We start from the raw sequence: 24,370 nt of genomic DNA, 5'->3' as shown, positions 1-24,370 counted from the left end.
TGCATAAAACAACTGTCTTTCCCCCCCCACACACACACTCTTTTGAAGTTCCTAAGAGTTCCTAGTACATAGGTGACTGCATTAAAAAAAAGATAATTTTTACAGATTGCAGTTGTTTTTAAATTTCCCATTATTCTTAATTTTATATGCTGATGATGTTTTGGAATACTCAAAACTAGTTTATTAAATAAATATTTTCTTTTCACTGAGGTCATGTGTTTTTTCTTCAGACAACCAACTGTGTGAAGAAAAAATATCTTTCAATTTTTGCTTTCAACAATGATCTCATGCTATTAAATGCATCGAAATTTAATAAAGATTAAACCAGTTCTACTTATACACAAGTTACATACTACTCATATACAAGCAAAATTTTCAACCAATTTTATTAATCATCTTCAGTACAGCATGGTTATTAAGAAAGAACAGAAAATGCCAGCAGTGATGTACTGAACATTTCAATGTAAGAAGAAAGCTCATTCAGAAATAATTTTTTGTAATTTTAATATTGATCTATTCAACTTGCTTATAATCATACTGCAGTAAAAATAAGGTAAGTAAACTGAAACAGTTAAATCTCTATTATGTCCTGACATACATATATATCCTCCTTCAGCATCTCTTCCAATAGATCTGTAAAAGTACATGAAAACTGAACAATTTAGAAATGTGTACTTTAAAACCAACCAAAAGAACAATTTCATTTTAGGAATGTTGTCTAGAATTGTTAATAATGCCTGATGATATCATTTAAAGACGAAGAAATATAAACCTAGGTTAGGTAAGTAATAAAGTTACATCATTCATACACCTCAGAAATGACTGATAATCAGTGCCTTATTAATTCCAACAAAGAATATGTGCTTATATCAATTAAAATTATTTTGATTGGGAGATGTGGGATTTAAAAACACACAGGAAAAGACGCTCTTTATTCTTGCATATATTTTTAATTATTGCACAAAACCAAAATCCACTACTTTTCATCTGTAACCATCTAATTTCTCTCTAATTAATCTCCAGAAAGTGAAGGCTAACATTCAGGTTCTATTTCCCTGATATATTATTATTATTACTACTGCATGACACCTCCAGGGAGTCCAAGGACTCACTGAGAAAGGGCACCTACTCTACAGCTCTTTTTCACCATTCAATCCACCAACTACAATGAACCACACCTACTCATCATCATCTACACCAACGCCATCTATCACCCACCACTAGTATTTTCACAGACAATCACAAACATCCATGCCCACGACAGGATTTGAACACACAGCCTTTTAGCTGGAGAGCAGATATGCTAACAACTCAGTTAGCATATCTGCTCCAAGCCGGCATACAGAACATATTATAACATGACATATAGGAACATAAGATATGATAATTAATAAATAAAGTAAAACGGATTTATCTTATATATATTTTTTAATTAGTATAATATTTTTGCCCTAGTATCAAGGGCATCTTTAGTATGACTTTCAAATTATACAACAAGAACAGAAACTGGTTAAGGTTCTTCAAAAAAGTAATAATCTCTTGGAACGTTTATACAAAGAGAGTTGTGAGAACCTTGCTACATCAACTGAATCTAAATAGAAATGAGAGACTTAAATTATCCTTCTTATGGGAAATAATTCTGGATGTTGTGAAGAAATAACTATATTAATTTATTTTATTTATGTATTTTTTAAAATCTTGTTAAAATTAATTTTACTAGAACCTTAATATAATTAGACCATGATGCTCTACATTGTGTACCTACAGATCGCACATGTCATTCTGTTGAATATAACCGGTTTCTGTCATTTAATTTGAAAGTCATGCCAAAGATGCCCTTGATACTAGGGCAAAAATATTATACTAATTAAAATTTATATGTAAGTAAATCCATTTCATGTTATTTACTAAGCACATATTTATATATGGAGGAAATGTGAGATAAATACAAAAACTCTATGTCAACATATAGGTGAGGGTGGGATAAAATGAAATTTAACAAAGGACAATAGTCTGTATTCATCTGCAAATTAAGCATACTTTAAGGATAATGAAGCAGTAAGTGATCCTGTAATTTTATTTTTAACTATTCAACTAGTTTTGCAGATTCTATGATCAGGACTCAACTACAGATACCTTAATAACTTCTGCTGTCCTGGTTTGAGCAAGTGGTTAGCACATCTGCTCTCCAACCAATAGGCTGTGGGTTTGAATCCCACCATGGGTCTGGTGCGAGTCCACCATCCTGCCTATCAAAAGCTTGAAAATGTTCCATGTTTGGTCCCTAAAGCAGGATTTCCGGACTATTTAAAAAATAAGTAAAAATACAAATATGTATACAGTGGTACCTTGGATTGCGAGTGTTTTGTAAGACGAGCAAAAATTTTTAATAAATTTTAACTTGATAAACGAGCGAGGTCTTGCAATACGAGTGTGTGTCAAGCATTTTTTTATTTTGTGTCCAAATGTAATGACTGTTCTTTATTAACTGTACTACGACAATGGTCCCAATGAAGAAAAGGATTGAAAAGGAAGGCAGTAAGAAGAAGAAGAAGATTACGGTGGAAGTTAAGAAGGAAATCATCAGGAAGCATGAATAAGGTATGCAAGTGGCTGCCATCGCAAGATTTTATAAGAAGTCTACGTCAACGATTTGCACAGTATTAAAGAAGATCTAAGGGGGCTAGATGTAGCAAAAGGAGTCACGAGAGTATCAAAGCAACGGCCATGTATTCTGGAAGATGTAGAAAAGTTGCTTTTGGTGTGGATAAACGAGAAGCAACTAGGTGTGTAAAATGTGGGAAACAGTGCAAAATTTTGTAGAAAAGCACCACCAGTGTAAGGCTGTGGCAGTGCGAACGATGAATCTGTTTAACGACAATGCAATGTCATATTTCCGTTAAATCCTCAAAAGGAGGCAAAAGCAAGTGTCATTGGATAGGTTCCTTGTTAAAGTTGCACAAAAATAAAAAGAGTCAACAGATAGCAGTGATTTCGTTAGTGACAATGAAAGTCATCCTACCCAATACAATTACTGTAACATGTAATTGTAATGCAATTAATAAATTCGATTACTTTATGTATACAGTATTACATTTAAATACATAATAAAAATATAAAAAGGTATACATATATAAGGTATACGAAGGTATATGTATTTTGTATTAATCATTTTTATATGAATATTTTTGAGTTTTGGAACGAATCATCTGAGTTTCCATTATTTCTTATGGGGAAATTTGCTTTGATATACGAGTGCTTTGGATTACGAATTATGCTCGCAAACCAAGGTACCATTGTATATAAAATTAATAAAAACAGAACAAAAATCCTTACTTCATCCATGGTACGAATGTACTGTAAGTTTACAACTCTTTCATGTGGGGATGGGGGAATCATACAAAAAAAAGTCTTCATTAGTACAAAAATAAAAACTACTTTTAATAATTTTCAGGTTCAACTAATTACAGTTATATAACATACAACATATGCGTATCCATTGCTCAGTTAATACTGTTAGGTGAATTAGCCAATGTCATACAAAGGTGGGCATTTCCTGGAAATTCAGGTTTGCCATTCAGCAAATCTAGACAAACTGGACAGAGAATACACATGACATACATAACAAGTTATGCAAATGAGATTCGTTGCCTGATTAATTAATTAGACTTCTAAGAAGTTATCTGGGCTCCAACAGTCCACTAAGGCTAATATGTAAAGGAAATGTGAAAGATTACATCAGTCACTGATCTGCATATACGAATTGCCATAAGCACACCATAGAGGTTACATTCAAAATTCAAAGCAAAAAAAAAAAAAAAGAAGTATGTACTCTACCTAATGTAACCACACATGGTTAAAGGCTTTGGCATAAAAGGCATGGAATATCATTATGTATGCAAAATGAACAATAACATTGATAACCTAGCACTACTCTGAAAAAGAAAGCTTACATACACTGAGTTAGCTTAGCATTAGGAAAACCGCCTAATAATGAGTTGGTTCTGTGCAGACACCTAGGAACAGATTCCAAAAGGTGTCGAACATCCTCCATGCATAACTCGACCCATTTCCACTGCAGAAACTCTGTCAGTTCACGCTCATTCTGTGGAAGAGGAACAGCAATTCTCAGATCCCAATCTAGTGTATCCCACATGATCCATTGGGTTAAGTCAGGAGGAGCTTGGGGGGACAAAGCAATGTGGCAAATTCATTGTTGTGTTCCTCCAACCATTCAGCAGTTGTACGAGCCCAATGACAAGATGTGTTGTCCTGCTGAAAGATGGCACTATGGTCAGGGTAGACCTCCTGCAGATATGGATGGAGATGATCAGCTAACAGACATTTACCATTCGATGTTTAGGGGATGATAACCAACAGACCAAGGGCATGCCAGGAAAAAGCTCCCCATAACACTACCTCTACCTGCCTGTTGAATCCCAACTGTGCAATGAGGGGATAGGGTTTCATGCTGTTTACATCAAATGCGAACCCGGTCATCAGCATAGTGTAGCAGGAAACAGGACTCATCGCTCCAGATGACCATCTGTTGAGAGTCCATTATTGACATTCCTTGGCCCATGCGAGGCATTGTTTGTGATGCCTGGCTGTCATCATGGGTGCCCTTGGTCTCCAGATGTGGAATCCCAGTTGAAGCAAGGTATGGTGCATGTGAAAATTGGTCAAACTGCCTCGGTGTTGTACTGGTGAATAAGCTGTGTGATTGTTGCATGTCATTGCTGAGATGCCAGTCGTGACATCCAACGCTCATCCTCTAGGTTCAACCACGCATGGCTGACCGGTGCGAGCCCTTCTGTTGGATGTCTGTTCATGGTTAATCCAGTCCTGGTACACCCTTGATCCAGTATTTTTGGAAACAGCTGCACTTGTTGGTTGTTCTCATACTACTGTATCAAGGGTGTACCAGGACAGGATTAACCATGAACAGACATCCAGCAGGACTCACCTTGGTCAGTCACGTGTCGTTAACCAATCTGACTGCGGGCAGATAGTTGGGACCCACCTGCCCTCTGGGCCCCCAACTATCTGCCCACAGTCAAATTGGCTTATGGCACCATGTTTCCCCATTACTGGCAAACATTTACTGATTATGTACAGAGGATAGGAGTGCCCATTTATAGTAGCTATATGTGCTGATATCACATGGTACTTCATTATCATGCTGAATATGTAAATTTGGGGAAGGAGGGGGGGGGGTAGAAAATAGAAAATTTTAAATGTTTTGAATTTCACAGGAGGCACCAGCTCATTGTTTTCATAATAAGAAAAAAAAACTGAAATTTTGAAATTATTTAGTGCATTTAGGAGTTGTAACAATCAATTATATTAGTTTTTAATATAACTCCCAATAAAATTATGTAATTCATTGTTGTTTTTTTAATTTTAAAAATGTACTTTGGTGCCCAAAGTGAATTTTCTCATTTTTTTTTTATTTAATGAGTAATTTTTAACATTTACTTTTTTCACATGAACATTAACTTCAGTTATAGAGGAAATGACAAACTGAAATATTATTATTCAAACTGATTAATACAAAGTTTTCAAATGCTTAAATTTGCTGTTATTTCAGCAGCATTGCTTTCTTGCAGTCAGGGTCTTGTAGTTACTTTGCTGTCATAAGTAACTACAGAGTATTTCTTCCTGTAGTTACTTATGACAACAGAGAAACTGTTTTTGGTTTTCATCATTAGTGTGCAGTTTGTTGCATTCAACCATCAGGGCCACACCTCTCTCTGCATGTAGCTGAGAGGTGTTTTGCACTGTAGTTGACAGGTCTATGCCACAAATGGTATTTTTTTTATTGACTGAAATAACTCATCTTCATTCAAGTTAGGAGCATCCTTGTTTAGGAAATCCGTGTGAATCCGGTGATAGAGAATAACCACCAAATGTTTGATGTTATGAAGTTTTCCAGTTGTACAGAAATGGTTACTTCTGGGTCTACTGTAGCAAGTATGACTGGTTTTACTAGATTGTCTTCTGCAGACATCTTCAAAGCTTCAACAATTTTGTGTTTTGTCTCAAAAGATATTTTGCCATCAAAATAGTAAATGTGATGAATCCCTCTGAAAGGCACCCTAGGCACTTTCAAAGTTCAGCATTTGCAACTTCATTATTTACTTCTATGTACAGGTAAATGTCCTTCAGGAACTACAGGTCATTTCTAAGGGAAGACACAGCAGATGGAGCTTGGAACCAGGCTTAAGGGACCTGGCTCCAAGAAACCTAGCAGTTAATATGCAGATGTTCAAGATTCCTTCTTCATTAATTTGAACTGATTCCTGAACATCCAGATCTGCAGAGTGTAAATGGCATTCACCATCCACTTGGCATGGTGAAGTCTGACAGGAGTTCTGAAGTTTTTCTTTAGCTAGAACTTCCCCAGAAAATAATAGTCAAAGTTCCCCAACCTTGAGATGATTATTGGGAACTCAAAGAGTTCCCAATAATCATCTCAAGGTTGAAATGCATATACCATCGACTGAATTAGAAACTTTTATTTAATGTATTGTATAAGCATGCAAATGCCAATACTGATCCTCTTCAATTTCCTGCACATAGTTCAATGAGATATGGGTCAGGAACAGTCTTTATTAAATGCTTCAATTACTGCATGCATGAAGTTTGTCCATACAGATGATGCCGATATCTTTGCTGACAGACTGTCTTAGGACCACAGTTATGTCTCTTAGACAAGCAAGCAATGTGGTTTATTTTCCCACTGATTAAGCACCCAGAATATATCAACTTTTAAGAAACCAGTCAGCTCTGCTCTTTTCAAAATCGTGGCTCCAACAAGACAGGCACCCACGATAAGTCCTTTATCAAACTCCCAAAGATCCTTTGTTTTTCCCATTGCGATTAACACTGTTGCCGATTACTAAAAAGCAGTATTCTTAAATAGTTGCCTACAACACATGGTGATGCACGTGACCAAGTATATTTACATATTTGCATATACACTGTGTAAGTGCATACATACATCTGCATAAAAGTTTCTAATTCAGTGGCCATTATGTGTAGTTGTTGCAGCTATCTCTTGGTAAAGGCCATCATCACACTAGTTTATAAGCCAGAATGGACCAATGCTGCCCACAATATTTGAAACCTCTTGAACAGAAGTATTTCTCAGTCTGTGGAGGGTTCAAGAGCAGTACTATGGATTCCAGAACTATTTCAAGAATATGGTGATGGTAAGACAACCAAAACAGGACTTTGTCCACATTTAAAAATAGATGTAGGCTCCATTTATCGACAAAGCATTGGTGAAGGTAGTATCAAAGCACGTGCATTTAACCTTGTTACAGATATCTCATTCAACTGCTGTGTCAAAAACTGCTTGCGATATCCGTTCGACTGTTCCAACCAGAAGTTTCAAAACACCAAGCAGTTGAACTGATTTGCTTGAAATGAGAATCAGAAAGTAGTCAACAATTTCTTTCCCTGAAATATCCTCCAGATTTTGTAATCACAGTGAATGGTTAAATGGAGATCTGCTTTAAATTTCACTTTTTGGCCTTTTCTTTTTCTTTGAAGGGTTTAAACATTTAATAACTTTTATTTATTATTATTTTTTGTTGTTGTTGTTATAATGAAATACAGAACGTGGAAATTTTTTTATTTGTTATGAAACACTTATTTTAAACCCCTTCATGGCTTATGGGTCACCCTGTATGTTTTATATACACATTGTGGTTCACTTATTATGCAATTTCGATAGGCAAACTTTAATATGCCACCATGACCTCTAAACATTCAATAAATTTGTTAAAAATTTTACTTTATTTTTTACTTATTATATATAAAAAAAATGAAAGGCTGGCTCATAGAAAAAAGCTAAACTTCAAAAATAAGAAGCATCCTAATAAATCCATTTTTTTTTTGTTTTTCCACATTAAAAAATATTTACGATGCTTATCACACACTATACTGCATAAAACTTACCCATAACATTTCGTACAAATTCAGGAGGTGCTGAAGGCTTTTTGGTTTTGGGACCCTCACAAATAATAACAGGTTTATCCTGGAAAGAGATGAGATATTCAATATTAAAAGTTTAAATTAATATAAAATTATGTGTTGTAAAATGCAAAATCTAGGATAGTGAAATAACAGACTTCAACACTAGTTTTTCTCCCTACACCTGTGTTGTTAAGTTTTTTCAACACAACTACTGAAAGGATCTTAAATCAGAATTTTGCAATTGTATAACCTACTTTATCATCCTGAGCTGCTAACAATGTGATGATGTACTTAAATTATCCTGCAGGATATCTACTTTCCCCAGTTTTATATCATCAGCAAACAAATGAATATCCCCTCTTAATCTTTCCTTATGTTACTGATATACAAAATAAATTAGTGGCCAAACACTGAGATACTCCACTAGTCACCAGTATCTTAAAATACCTAGTGGTTTTTTTTTAGTGTTTATTCAGCACATTAAAAAGCATAACTCCATGCAGAATCTACAGGATGTTGGAAATCTGAAAACATGAAGAGGAATGTATTTTTAAATAGTTTGTAATTACATTTTTAAATAGCATGTTCAATATGTTTCCATCAACCTTCCTAAGCCTCTGCACATGAAGTACATGTTTCCCTGTATCCAATGGAGCACATCGGAATAACATCCTAAAGTAATCTGCTGTTGCAGATGCTTCTGGATGCTTCCTAGACTGTATTATTATCCTACTTGTTATAATTTCCATTAACTGTTAGAAATTTTTTTCCACTTGGTTCTTGTCTTGTCAGATGTCATCTCCTTCCAGGAGGTTGACTACCATGAGCTTCCACATGTATGGTTTTGTGCTTCTCTTTTACATTCTTCATAGGACAAAAAGATCCAGTCCTTAATATTTCCCATCCAATCTGTTCTTTGTCTTCCTCTTCTTCTTTTTCCTTGTATCATTCCTGCTAGAAGTGTTTTTTGTAGGGATTCATGCCTTAGTATGTGACCAAGGTAGATGGTTTTCCTTTTCTTAATGGTATTCAACAGATTCCTATCTTCTCCAATCATCTCTAATATTTCTAAATTAGTTTTTTTTGGCAGTCCATGGGACTCTAAGAACTCTTTTGAGGATCCACATCTCAAAGGCTTTTAGTTTATTTTCACAATATTTTGATATTGTCTAGGTTTCTGCTCCATACAGCAGTGTTGACCATACATAGCATTTGGACAGCCTAATTCTTGTTTTGGTGTGAATTTCCCTTGAGGTCTGAATGTTTTTCATGCTAATGAAGATTGATCCAGCAATTTCTATTCTTCTTAATATTTCCTTATCACACTTTCCATTCTCTGTAATTAGTTGACCCAAATATATATAACTCTCTACTTGATCTAAAGTATTTCCTCTGATCTTAATATTTATATTGGGTATTTTCCCTTTTTCTCTTGTTAGCAGCATAGTTTTGGTTTTTTTGAAGTTGAAATTAAGTCCATATTTCTCACTTAGCTTCAGCATCTCTTCTAGTGGGTTTTGAAGATCTTTTTTTATTTTCATTAGCAGTATTGTATCATCTGCATATTTTAGGTTGTTTATATTCCTGCCTTCTATGCTGACTCCTTTAATTCTTCTAATTGCTGAAAGATATTTTCAGTATAGAGGTTAAACAATATAGGAGAAAGAACACAGCCTTGTCTGACACCCTTCTTTACTGGGAATTTCTCTGAGATTTCTCCTGATATTTTTATTAAAGCAGTTTGCTCCCAATATAGATTTGGCAGTAATCTGGTATCTTTACCATCTACTCCTAAATTTTTGATGCATTTGATTAGTTGTTCATGTTGTATATTGTCAAAGGCCTTTGTGTAGTCAATAAAACATAAATAGACTTCTTTCTGCTTCTCCAGATATCTTTCCATAATAGTTCTAATGGAAGAGTCCTTCTCTAGTTCCTTTATTTTCCTGAAAACCAGATTGTGTTTCATTAATTTCCATTTTGATTTTATGTTTATTTCTTTCTAGGATGATATATAACATAACTTTTGCTATCTGACTGATCAGTGATTGTTCTATATTCTTCACATTTGTCTTCAATTTTTTAGGTACTGGTAGGAACGTTGAGTGCTTAAAATCTTTTGGCAGGTGTCCAGTTTCGTATATTTTGTTACATATGTCAGTCAGTGATCTTATAGCCTTATCATCCACAGCCTTTAGATATTCTGCCATAATTCTATCCATTCCTGGAGCTTTTCCTGATTTCAGTTTCCTAATGGCATCTATTACTTCCCAGGTAAGAATAGTAGGCCCTCCAAATCTTCTTGCATTGGCTTATCTATTCTATCATGATTGTAGAGTTCCTTTGAATACTCTACCCATATCTATCCCTTATTTTGACTTTCTCCATTAGGATGTTTCCACTGGTATCTTTAATGAGAGCCTACCCTTTTGCAAGATTTGTTAGTTAGCTCCCTAACTTTTTTCATGACGTTCTCTGGTTTTGTGCTTTTTGTCCAGAAGTTCAATTTCCTTGCATTTGTTGTTGAGCCATAGTTCTTTTGCAATCCTACATTCTTTCCTGATATTCTTGTTTAAATTCTTTTATTCAGGACAACTTTTGTGTTTCTTTCTTTCCTCCATCATTTTCAGTATCTTGTCATTCATCCAGGGTTTACTCATTTTCTTCTCAAATTTGGGAATTGTTTGTTTTACTGCCATTTTTATGCCCTCTTTAAATTTCTGCCATCTATCCTCAATCTCATCTTTAGGGTAAGGATACTTGTGGGATCAGGAACATTAACAGCAGTGAATTGTGCCAGTTCCTTTAAAAATTTATCTTGTATTTCTTGATTTTTAAGGGAGCCAAGATCATATTTTTCTATGTTTAGAGGTTTCATTGTTTTCTTTAATTTTATTGCTACTTTAATGACCACAAGGTTGTGGTCTGATCCAATATCAGCCCCTGGGTATGTTTTGGCTTGCAAGCTGTTATTCCAGAATCTTTTTTTTAATCATTATATAGTCAATCTGGTTCCTACAGCAGTCTCCAGGACTTTTCCATGTGTAAAGTCTTCTAGGAGGATGGCTAAATAAAGTATTTGCTATTAACAGATTGTTTTCTTCATAGAACTGTATTAATCTTTCTCCTCTTGGATTTCTATGTTCCAGGCCCTGGTTTCCCATGCAGAAAGAGATCTTCTCTGAGCCTACTTTAGCATTTAGATCTCCCATAACGATAGTTATCTCATCTGATTTAGCATTGTTTAGTGCATTTGGAATGTCTTCATAGAAATATTCTACACCTTCGTCAGGGTAATCAGAAGTTGGTGCATATATTTAGACAATTAAAATATTAAAAGGTCGAGCTGCAATTTTTAGTGCAATTATCCTGTCACATATAGGCCAAAATCCAAGTAAGGATTGCACAATCTTATCTTTTATTACAAATGCTACTCCATTCCGATGACTGTCTACACATGAGTATATAATTGAATGGCTCTTTCTGTTTATTTTTCCACTATTAGTCCATTTGACTTCACTGATACCAGCAATGTCAATTTTCATTGCTTCAAGTTCTTGCATAAGGTTATCTAACTTCCCAGCTTCATATAACGTCCTTACATTACAAGTTGCAAGCCTTACGAGAACATTCTTGGTTTTCTCTTAAGGCTTGCATCTTGGAATATAAGGACCTTATATGAAGCTGGGAAGTTAGATAACCTTATACAAGAACTTGAAGCAATGAAAATTGACATTGCTGATATCAGTGAAGTCAAATGGACTAATAGTGGAAAAATAAACAGAAAGAGCCATTTGGTTAGACTATAATAAATTTAGTTTAATCCTTTATCCAAGTGTAAGCAAACAAAGATGCGCCTGAAGTATCTTCAAGACTGATGCAACTCATGGTAAAGGTGGACCAAGCTCTCATCACTCCTTAGTATCTCCCATAATGCAAAACACATCTCCTTGCAGACATGCATAATGCTATGTATTAAGGGAAGGGCCACTACCCAGACCAGTTTCGACCTTTATTGAGGTTTCATCAGTGGGAGCCAGACCCAGAGGTGGTAATACCAAGGTGGAATCCAGGTAGTGGCCCTTCCCTTAATGCATAGCATTATACATGTCTGCAAGGAGATGTGCTTTGCATTATGGGAGATACTAAGACAAGGAGTGATGAGAGCTTGGTTCACCTTTACCACAAGTTGCCTCAGTCCTGAAGATACTTCAGGCGCAAAATTTGTTTGCTTACACTTGGATAAAGGATTAAACTAAATTTATTATAGTCTAACCAAGTGGGAAAAAACTTCCAACATCTTTCTCTAAATCCAGAGTAATTTAATAATAAGGTGAGACACCTTTTGGCAACTCGTATAGGTAAAGATGACTTCTCCATTGCTTCCACCTTGGTATCACTAAACACAAGAAACAAAATTCTACTCTACAAGACAGTGATCTGTCCCACAATTACATATGCCTCCCCAGCCTGGAGCCATACCTCCAAGACAAACATCCTCAATTTACAAAGACTACAAAACAAGTGGCTATGGATGATCCTGGATGCCCCGTGGTTCGTCAGGAATGCCCAGATCCACTGGAACATAAATACCCACATCTCTTCATGATACACTCCCTAGCAGAAAAATACTTCACAAAAGGCGTCCAAGTATCCAAACCAATTAATACAGCAAATCATAAACTATGACGGTAATGACCACTGGAAACATAAAAGCCATCCTAACACCCATTGATGACACATAACCACCTCTGCTCCCTCAGGGCGACCTAAAACAGCTCACAAATCTCTCCCATCACTGCTTCCGAAACAGACAACAGAGAATATAAAAGCATCAAGCTTCACCCTCTGTGCCATTAATGTCCTGCATCCTTGGTTTGTTTAATTTTGTTTGCAGACTGATCATTTTGATCAGTCTGCAAACAAAACTAAGAGTACTGGAAACATGCATCTTCAGCAGTGTACTGTACAGATCTGAAACGTGGGTAATAAATAAAGAATCAAGAAAAAGAATTTTGGCATTTGAAAGAACTTGTTAGAAGATTCTAAGAATAGGATGGGTACAGAAAATCACCAATGAAGAGCTCTATCAGAAGATACAACCAAAACAGAATCTAATGCAGAAGATTATAAAATGGAAGCTGCAATTATTTGGACGCATCTGTAGAATGAGTGAGGACCGGAAGATAAAGACATTTATGTTTGGTATTTTGGATGGTTTAAACAGAAGAGGTAGCCCATACAGAGAATGGATAGATGATATAAAAGACTGGTGTGGAATGGGTGTACAAAAACTGTGACACTGTGCACTGGACAAAGAGAGGTGGAAGAAGATAGTGAAACAGGCATCAGACATCAACAGGCAGTGAGCCCATGGTTCGTGATGATGATGATCCTTGGTATCACCACCTCTGGGTCTGGCTCCCACTGACAAGACCACAATAAAGGTCAAAACCGGTCTGGGTAGTGGCCCTTCTCTTAATAAATAGCATTATACATGTCCGCAAGGAGATGTGCTTTGCATTATGGGAGATACTAAGACAAGGAGTAATGAGACCTTGGGCCACCTTTATTACGAGTTGCCTCAGTCCTGAAGATACTTCAGGCAACTTTGTTTGCTTACACTTGGATAAAGGATTAAACTAAATTTCCATTAACTGTCTTACAAGGTAATGCTCGACTTCAGCTAGTAAAATTACAATGGGTATTAAATCGAGCATTAATTTCCAATTTTCAACATTTTAATACTATATATATATATATATATATATATATATATATAGCATTAAAAAAAAGAAAGAAAGATAATCGAATCTAAAGAAATATCCCTTGATTCATCCCATATAAACAACATCAGCTACAATCTTTCTGACGCACATATTGCCACTGTCCAGTATTGGCGCTCTCGTGATAATTCACGCACGTCAATTTTTTGTAAATTGATACCTTAATAAGGTAAATCCGTTTTATGCTATTAATTATCATATCTTAGGTTCCTATAAGTCACGTTATATATATATATATATAAAATGTTACATACAGGATACATTTCTACACACATATATATACTGTATATATAAAAAATAAAATAAAATGTTACATACAGGATTTTGCATCAAACGTTCAAGTTTTATCCTTTGGAGATCTAGCGCACTTTTTGGTATAACAACAGTCTGTCCCTTTATTTTGTCCTTCTCACCTGATTCATCACTTTTACCATCGTCGTTATTATTATTTGGAAGAAGGCGATTTACTGACTCCTGCATGTCGATTCAGAAAACAATGAAACAATTCATTAACTTCAAGACAAAAAAAAAAAAAAAAAACCTTCTCTATACCAAGAAAAAAATTACTGAACTTTTAATCATGAATACAGAGAATAACAACCAACATTATAAAAGCGCCATCTATGCATGTGTTCAGTTAATCTATGATTAAAAATATTAGAATCGGAAAAAAAAAATGTATGTCATATAGACCGATACTCTCTACTTCAGAGACTTTTGATTGCTAGTGATGATCTACTTTCAGCCAGGGACAGATTTAAGCATAAGCTAGGGAGGATACAGCTTAGAGCCTCATTACGAAGACTTCGGCCTCGGTATAAATATCCTAAAATGTACTCAGCAAAGGGGACAGAAAATACTGTTCAAAGGTCAGAACAAACTTATATCACATCCTGCTTAAAAACGGTTTAATATGGCATGAGTACATAAATTATTTCGCTCTAAAGCCAATTATATTGCATTATTGAACTAATTATTTGTATACAGAAAGATAATAATAATAATAATAATAATAATAATAATAATAATAATAAGTATTCTATGTGGTCATTTAAAAACAAAGACTGAATTTCCAGACAAGGAACATATAATGAGAGTGGGAATAAACAGAGCCATTGAACAATAAATCGTCATCATCATCTGTTGTTCTAATAGGCTTTTAAATGCCCAAGACCTTCCGAGTATCCTTATATTTCATGACCATAACTTTAGAATAAGATGATTAACCCTACAACTATACTTCATAGTTAATATTTAAATAACGTGATTTATTCTGGCTCGTTTGCCTGACTGCGAGATGAAAACCTCCAGTTTTCTGGAGAAAAATCCCTTCCAAAATAAAATATTAAGACAGTATAAAGAAATAAAAAAAATCGTATAATGCATTTTGTCTCCCAAAAGGGAGTAGGCAGAGCCTTTTTTATCCATACCTAATATTTTATGATAGGTTGACTGACAACTACTTTCCATCCTTCAAGCCTACCATTTTGAGCTTAGACTATCAATGAATTCAGGATCTTCAGGAGAGAGAGAGAAGCGGAGAATTTGGCGACAAATAACTGCCTTTATCTCATAGTTGAGACCTAATCCTAACATTCGCAGTATTATTTGTAATAGTGTGATATCTATGATCGATTTAATGAGTTAATGGGTTAAAAGTCCATATTTACGAGGTGAAAGTACCTACTTGACTGCAACAAAGATTGACTAATTTGTCGATATTTTATTATTATTATTATTATTATTATTAAAGTAGGAAATGCCAGAGAAACATGCATTTTTTATGTTCAGGATTCTCCGAGGCTACTTGGCAGCGAAAATCAAACAAGAATCGTGACGAGCAGAAGTGTCCCCATTGCAGAGACAACAAAGGAATGTCGCCTTCGACCGCAGGCGGAAAACGGCAAATGCAGAAAACAAGCGCAGACTGTAAACAGCTATCAACAGCAGAGGGAATTGAAAACAAAGAAAACAACAACGGAAACCCAGGTGAACCAACTTTAAATGCATTACTTGAAACTAGATTACAAACCTAAAAGACTGTTTAATCGATTTTGTTGAAGAAATATTTCAAAAACATACCGCACAAATTACAGAAAAATTCAACCAATATGAGGAATTTATTAAATTTAATAATAACTCGGTAGAAGGTGTATTGCAGACCGTTAGAGAAATTAAAAATTGCGTTGAAGAGCTAACGGAAAGACAGCATAATTTAATTAAAGAGACAGACAACGTAACTACGACAAGAACTAACTCTCTAAAGCAACAGTACGAACTCTTAAACCAACAGCAGTGAAAAAATGATCTCCTCATAGCTGGTCTCCCAGAAATTGCTACGGAACATCTAAGAGACATCGTAATACAACTAAGCCAAAAAATTGGCTCTCCCATTGAATCAAAAGACATCCAGTTAGTGCATCGGTTACCACAAAAAAGAAAAAGAGAAAATAATTCCCGTCCTACTGTTGTCGTAGTGCGACTCTGGTAAGAAATAGCAGAATTAAAAAAACCAGTAGTCAAGGATCTGAAAGGAGACCACGACAATACCCCAATATACTTGTCCGAATACCTAACTCCATATTACCAGAAAATATTCTACCAAGCAAGGAAAGTAAAAATAGAAAAAAAGTACCAGTTTATATGGATGAGAGACAGCAAAATATTCCTTAGAAAGACACAAGACGCAAAACCAATCGAAATAAAATCCGTAGAAGACCTCAACAGGCTGCGACATTGAAAGGAATATTGACAACTCGTAAAGAAGGAACAGCACACCAACCAACATGAATGCAGACCATAAAGCAGACGTAATCACCCCAGAACATGATAATTGCCACATTCTGAAATCAATAACAGAATGGAAACAAATGACAATTCCCAAAAAAGGACTATCTATTCTCCACATCAACATCAGAAGCATTCAAAAATACTGTCTGACCCTGCAAGCTTATTTGAAGGAAGATATAGACGACATAGATATTTTAATACTGACTGAAGTATCTTCGACAAACGAAGAGACATCCTCCTACCAAATGCCACACTTCCAACAACAAAAACACTGCAGACAAACAAAAGGAGGCGGTGGTATAATAATATTTACCAAACATAAACTAGAAGTAACAGAAATAAACTATAAATTAGAATAGGCTGAAAACATATGCATTGAAATTAAAAACATCAAACAAGAAAACTCCCTGATATTAAACGCAATATACAGACCACCCAACTTAAGCACCACAAAATTCCTAGAAGAACTAAACAGATGGCTTTCAGCCATGGAAGTAGGCACCTGAGAAAACTTGATAATAATAGGAGACATTAATATAAACATTAGGAACATAAATAACAACACAGAACAATACCTAGACCTATTATCGGCATATAACATAACCCCATCCATACAGTCGTATACACGAGAAGAGATAGTCGGAAACACAACAACCTCATCCTGCATTGATCATATAAATATAAGGATCCCTCCAAACAGCCAGCAGCCGTCATAACATGCAAACTAGCAGACCATTATTTCACACAATTACAGTTATACACTGAACCAGAACCCATAAAAATCACTGAGACTACAAAACAGTATCATAGCATTGTAAACGAAGCAATAGTGAACGATGAAATCAGAAAAACAGACTGGATGCAGATAGTATCTTTAGACTCTGCTGAAGCCGTATATAATAATCTTAAACTTGCATTTAACAAAATATATAACAAAGCATTAACAAAAATAAAAATACGAAACAAAATCCATGGATAACAGACAACATACTAACAGACATACAAAGAAAAGATACCCTATGGAAACAACTTAAGAAGTCGCCGAACAATATCGCTTTATAAGCTGTATACAAAAGAAAACGGAATCTCCTAACAACACAGATTAGAACGGCAAAAAGAAACTATTACAGCAACAAATTAACAACTGCTCAGAATGAATAAAGGAAACTTGGCACCTGATTAATGAAATGTTGGAAAATATACACAGAACCATTGCCTCAGAAACAATAAAACACAGCTTTGCCTGTGACCGCAAATCCCTCAAACAGTTGGCAAACAACTTTAATCAGTACTTTGTGAACTCCGTCCAAAAACTACAAGAAACAACCTTTCCTCACACAAACGAACATTCTTCACTAGGTCCACGAGCAACCCAGTCGATATGGTTACCACAGTAACAAAAGAAGAACTATCACTGGCAATTCAACAAATTAATCCTAACAGAGGACCGGGTATAGACGGAATCAGACCAAAAGACATCAAGAAACACTCAACCGACCTACTTCCAGTTATACAAAAATTGTTAAATAAAATCTTCGAAACGGGACACATACTTGAAACACTAAAGACTGCATTATTCACACCCATACACAAACAAGGAAAAGGAAACATTATAAGTAATTACAGACCCGTTGCCACGTTGTCTGTAATCCACCAAATCATGGAGCGCATCATGCATCACAAACTCTCCACATACATTGCAAAATTTCAAATCTACCCAAAACACAATATGGCTTTCAAAAAAATAAAGGAATAGCAACACTCCTGGAAGATTTCACAGATCTAATAAACGCTGCATTGGATAAAAACAGAATACCATTAGTGGTATTCATTGACCTAACAAAAGCATTTGACACACTAACACATAAAACCTTGTTAACGAAACTAACGCATATCGGAATTGGAGGGCGTCTACTCCAGTGGTTTAAAGCATACATGAAAAACAGAAAGCACACAATACGTATAGGATCAGCATACAGTAAAGAGGTACATGTAACCTGTGGAGTACCGCAAGGAGCTGTCCAATCTTCCATTCTATTTAACATACACACACACACACACACGACATAAGCCACCTTCCCCTAAAGAGTAAAATCTCCCAGTACGCAGACAACACGGCTATAGTATCCATTCACAACAACGCAAATATCTCTTACACAAATATGCAACACGACATCAATCAAATCACTAACTGGTTAACCGAAAACGGCATATATATAAACCCTGGAAAAACAAAGCTAATGATATTCAAATAATAATAATAATAATAATAATAATAATAATAATAATAATAATAATTTTTTTTTTTTCATTTTATTATGTCTCAGTATAAGTTACATACAATAATAATATTTACAGTATTTACAATAAGGATTATACAGAATTTTTTTTTTATGTCTCAGATGAATTGCATACATAGTTGCTGTAGTAATTATATGTATATAATATTTATAACGCATTACACGTGTGTATAACAGATACTTGCAAGTTAGTAATTTTCTTCCTCGAAGCTTAGCAGAGCTTATCTGAGGAAGATAATAGATGACAGAGGGTGGTGGTTTCATGGTTGTGTTCCTATAGTGGTCACAAGCCAGGTGTTGATTTTACTGTTTGTTGGTACGTGCTTGAAAGACTTCGACTGCTATTACAGTTTAACTTTTTTTTTTTTTTTTTTTGTGCAAATAGGGTTCGATTTAGACATGGTGTGTTTGTTTCTTTGTGTTCTTGTAGTGATAGTTTTTGAGAGGGGGGGATTGTCATAGGTTTGTGTGTGTGTGCATGTGTGGTGGGGGAGAGAGAAACAGGAATTGCTCTAATTTTCATTCTCGCTATAATATTTATATAGTGCCTGTTTCAGCTCTCTGTATGTTCCTAAGTTTCTGTTGTCGAACGGCAGTTTGTTTATCATGTCAGGTACGTAGAAGTTTCGGGTGGCTTTGCCGTGATGATTGTTGTACTTATATGTTATGTAGTTTGTTGACTGTGGTCTTGTTATTTGATATGTTGTTCTGGTTACTCTATATGTTGTGCTGTAGTAGTGTTTTAACATGACTGTGTAGTGGCGTAAGTGTTTCACCTTAAATATTTTGTGTTTTGTCCATGCTTCCTGCATAAGAGTGGGTTGTTCCCAGAATATCAGTTTTATCATTTTATCTTGCAACCATTGTAGCCTGTTAAGTCTGTAGTCTGCGCAGAATGCATATGATGTGATTGCATATCTTAAAATGTTTTCACATAATGCTTTATAGATTAGTATTTTTATGTGGGTTGGGGCAATGTCTTTTAATCTGTATAGTTTGCTTGCTATTATCCTAAGCTTGGTATGTAGGTAGTTTTTATGGCTATTCCAACTTTGATCTGCATCGAAGTGAAGTCCAAGGTAGCGTGTTGTTTTCACCTGTGTGATGGTTGTGATTTTAGGTTCTGCACTTTGTGTGTAGGAGGATGAATGTTTGATAGTGAGATATTTAGTTTCTATGGGCAGGGTTTGGGGGGTTTTTGAATATCATTAGCTTTGTTTTTCCTGGGTTTATATATATGCCGTTTTCGGTTAACCAGTTAGTGATTTGATTGATGTCGTGTTGCATATTTTTGTAAGCGATTTTTGCAGTGTTGTGAATGGATACTATGGCCGTGTCGTCTGCATACTGGAAGATTTTACTTTTTAGGGGAAGGTGGCTTATGTCGTGTGTGCGTGTGAATATGTTAAATAGAATGGGAGATTGGACAGCTCCTTGCGGTACTCCACAGGTTACATGTACCTCTTTACTGTATGCTGATCCTATACGTATTGTGTGCTTTCTGTTTTTCATGTATGCTTTAAACCACTGGAGTAGACGCCCTCCAATTCCGATATGCGTTAGTTTCGTTAACAAGGTTTTATGTGTTAGTGTGTCAAATGCTTTTGTTAGGTCAATGAATACCACTAATGGTATTCTGTTTTTATCCAATGCAGCGTTTATTAGATCTGTGAAATCTTCCAGGAGTGTTACTATTCCTTTATTTTTTTGAAAGCCATATTGTGTTTTAGGTAGATTTGAAATTTTGCAATGTATGTGGAGAGTTTGTGATGCATGATGCGCTCCATGATTTGGTGGATTACAGACAACGTGGCCACGGGTCTGTAATTACTTATAATGTTTCTTTTTCCTTGTTTGTGTATGGGTGTGAATAATGCAGTCTTTAGTGTTTCAGGTATGTGTCCCGTTTCGAAGATTTTATTTAACAATTTTTGTATAACTGGAAGTAGGTTGTTTGAGTGTTTCTTGATGTCTTTTGGTCTGATTTCGTCTGATTATAATAATAATAATAATGATAGTAATAATAATAATAATAAATATATTCAAAAAAAACCCAAACCCTGCCCATGGAAACTAAATACCTCACTATCCGACATTCATCCTCCTATACACAAAGCGCAGAACCAAAAATCACAACCATCACACAGGTGAAAACAACTGGCTATCTCGGACTTCACTTCGATGTTGATCAAAGTTGGAATAGCCATACAAACTACTTACATACCAAGCTTAGGATAATAGCAAGCAAACTATACAGGTTAAAAGACATTGCTCCAACCCACATAAAAATACTAATCTATAAAGCGTTATGTGAAAACATTTTAAGATATGCAATCACATCATATGCATTCTGTACAGACTACAGACTTAACAGGTTGTAATTGTTGCAAGATAAAATGGTAAAACTGATATTCTGGGAACAACCCACACTTATTCAGGAAGCACGGACAAAACACAAACTATTTCAGGTGAGACACTTATGCCACTACACAGTCATGTTAAAACATAACTACAGCCCAACCTATAGAGTAACCAGAACAACATTTCAAATAACAAGACCACAGTCAACAAACTACATAACATATAAATACAACAATCACTACCGCAAAGCCACCCGAAACTTCTACGTACTTGACATGATAAACAAACTGCCGTTCGACAACAGAAACCTAGGAACATACAAAGAGCTGAAACAGGCGTTATACAAATATTATAGCTAGAATGAAAATGAGAGCAATTCCTGTTTCTCTCCCCCCACACATGCACACACGCACTCCTATGACAAACCCCCTCTCAAAAACCATCACTACAAGATCACAAAGAAACAAACACACCATATCTAAATCCAGTCCTATTTGCAAAAAAAAAAAAAAGTTAAACTGTAATAGCAGTTGAAGTCTTCCACGTACCAACAAACAGTAAAATCAACACCTGGCTTGCGACCAATATAGAAACATAACCATGAAACCACCGTCATCTATTATCTTCCTCAGATAAGTTCTGCTAAGCTTCGAGGAAGAAAATTATTCACTTGCAAGTATCTGTTATTCACAATTGTAATGTGCTATAAATATTACAGTATCTATGTATTCAATTTATCTAACACATTAAAAAAAATTACTACACAAAAAATTCTGAATAGTCTTCATTGTTAACATTGGAAGGGCATGTGTTGTAAATACATAATATAGAAGCAAAAAAATATTATTAAAAATTTTAGTTGAAATCAATGTAGAAAATGCAGCACTTAGAGCTGAAATGTGTAAAATTGTAAGTTGCAATGTCACTCAAGATGTCTATTGTATGTGTAAATATTTTAGCAATCAATAAATTACTATTATTATTACAAAAAAAATATTATTCAAATGTTAATATTAAACATATTTTTTAATTTTAAAAATATTAAAAATTTTAATTGAAATCTAATGTAGAAATTGCAGCACTTAGTGCTGAAATTTGTAAAATTAAAAAGTGCAATGTCACACAAGATATTTATTGTATGCATAAATATTTTAGCAAATCAATAAATTATCATTATTATTATAAAATTATTATTATTATTATTATTACGGGTAACTCCAAAAAGTCCTTAGACTCATCGAGAGAAGCCCTAAACATCATATCAAGAACAACTATTCAACATCCACACAGTATCTATCATACTTTGCTTTGCTTCACAGTCATGACACTCACAACAAACTCTGGCAGCTTATTCCACTCATTCACCACTCTCCAAGCAGAAAACCTAGTTCTAACACTCTTGCCCAGTTTCCATGAATGGCCTCTAGTCCTCCCACCACCAGACCTGTTCGGAAAATATCCTCTCAATTAATCTTATAGAAACCCTTCAGTAATTTTAATGTCTCAATCATATCACCCCTCTTCCACCTATCAACCAATGTCTGCAACCCATAAATCTTCAACCTGTTCTCATAAGGTTCATTCCATAGACCAGCTATCATCTTGGTCACTCACCTCTGGATCCTCTCTACCTCCTCCTCCACATCAAGAAAAAACTCTGGTGCCCATATCTGGGCACAGTAGTCAAGATGGGGTCTTATCAAGATGGGGTCTTGCTCATCTCTGCTCGTCAAAGTATTTTTCAGTAACCAAGTGATCTGATGAGCTGATTTAGCCACTTTTGCTATCTGCCCTATAAACTTCAACTCCCTGTCCATCAACCAGTGGCGAATTCTCCATGCTTTCTGTGCAAGCTCATTAATTGAGAAAGAAGTAATATTTATTTGTTAATAAATGCATGCATTTATAAGCATTTCATTTAGGCTTTTATTTTTGTAGACAGAAGACGTCTTAAGCTTGCGCAGCAATAATTGAGCTTTGTGTTGTGGAGCGAAGGCTCGTCTAGTCAAAGCTACCTTGGCTTGCTCAGTTGTAGGAGCTTCCAGGTCCTCGCTGCAGCACTGTGATTTCATGCACGCGCATAGCCATTTCCGCTCCTTTCACATCGTCTGAAACAAAAGGCCATACACAGTCAAAGTAGCTCTAGCCAGTGAGCTTCAGCCAGCCTTTATACGTGTGCGTGTTATTTAGGAAAATTAAGTTACAACCAACTTTTTATGACGATGTTCTTGACCCGTTCATAAAGACGAACTACAGGGTAGAATTTGTATTCAAGTAGCTAAACTGAAAAAGATAGAATATCATTTGTAAAATAAATGTATTTGTAAGATTAAATGTACATACATTTCTAAATATATGGTTTTAAATGGTCAGTAATTCATTATTCCTCTAATCAGACTTCAATCACACCTCTCACTCTCTGAATAATAACAAGAGCTAGCGTGAATTTCAAGACCAGCATTCGATCCAGCCATCAACACATCCAAATCTCTGGTTTCGTCAACCTCCTCGAGTACAGTTCCACTGATGTGATATACCGCTGCTAATTTTTCACCCCAAAATGCAAAACCTTACACTTTGCTACATTAAACTGACATCCATTCTCATTAGCCCAGACTGCCAATCTATCCAAATCATCCTGCAAAATTTTGATATCCTGTGCATTCACTATTACTCTACCCAACTTTGCATCATCAGCAAATAAATGTACAGACGATCTTTTACAGAAAGAACTACAATATATAACTTCTTCCTTTCTAACTAATGGATATAAGAATTGCATCATTAAAAGAATTTTGAGTAGTTTTCATATGTCTTCCTCTTCAAACACAGAAGAAATAACGCGCATTTCTATTCCTTATGTACAAGGCATCAGTGAACGTATAGCAAAAGGTTTAAAATCACTGAATATTTTTGTTGCCTTTCGACCGTTTAGAAAAATCTCCATCTTTCTCACTTCTCCTAAGGACAAGCTTCCACATCTTAATCATCCAGGTGTCTACCAGATTCCGTGCTCTTGTGGATTATCTTATTTCAGACAAACGGAAAGATCTGCCTCTATTCGGCTAGAAGAACACCAATCTTATATTGAATACTTTAAACCTGAAAAGTCTGGACTTGCAGAACATGCCATCTTCACTAGACATAGAG

The 24,370-nt window shown here is 35.4% G+C and overlaps 1 protein-coding gene across 1 annotated transcript in view; it reads right to left on the bottom strand.

The window, feature by feature from the left end:
• LOC150095793 (PRKR-interacting protein 1 homolog) overlaps positions 1-14,290 on the bottom strand; it is an 86,152-nt gene extending 71,862 nt beyond the window's left edge. The window contains exons 1-2 of the mRNA XM_090410165.1: positions 14,088-14,290; positions 7,966-8,044 (exon numbers count right to left, since the gene is read on the bottom strand). Coding sequence (XP_090266291.1) covers positions 7,966-8,044; positions 14,088-14,249 — 241 coding nt within the window. The 5' untranslated portion in view covers positions 14,250-14,290. The remainder of the gene's footprint in view (positions 1-7,965; positions 8,045-14,087) is intronic.
• Positions 14,291-24,370: the final 10,080 nt, after the last annotated feature.

Source organism: Typopeltis vanoorti, chromosome 20 (assembly GCF_054136105.1).
Source record: "Typopeltis vanoorti isolate ZY-2024b chromosome 20, IOZ_Tvanoo_1.0, whole genome shotgun sequence".
NCBI lineage: Eukaryota > Metazoa > Arthropoda > Arachnida > Uropygi > Thelyphonidae > Typopeltis > Typopeltis vanoorti.
The sequence above is the reverse complement of the archived record's forward strand: the minus strand, read 5'-3'. Positions and strand labels throughout refer to the sequence as shown.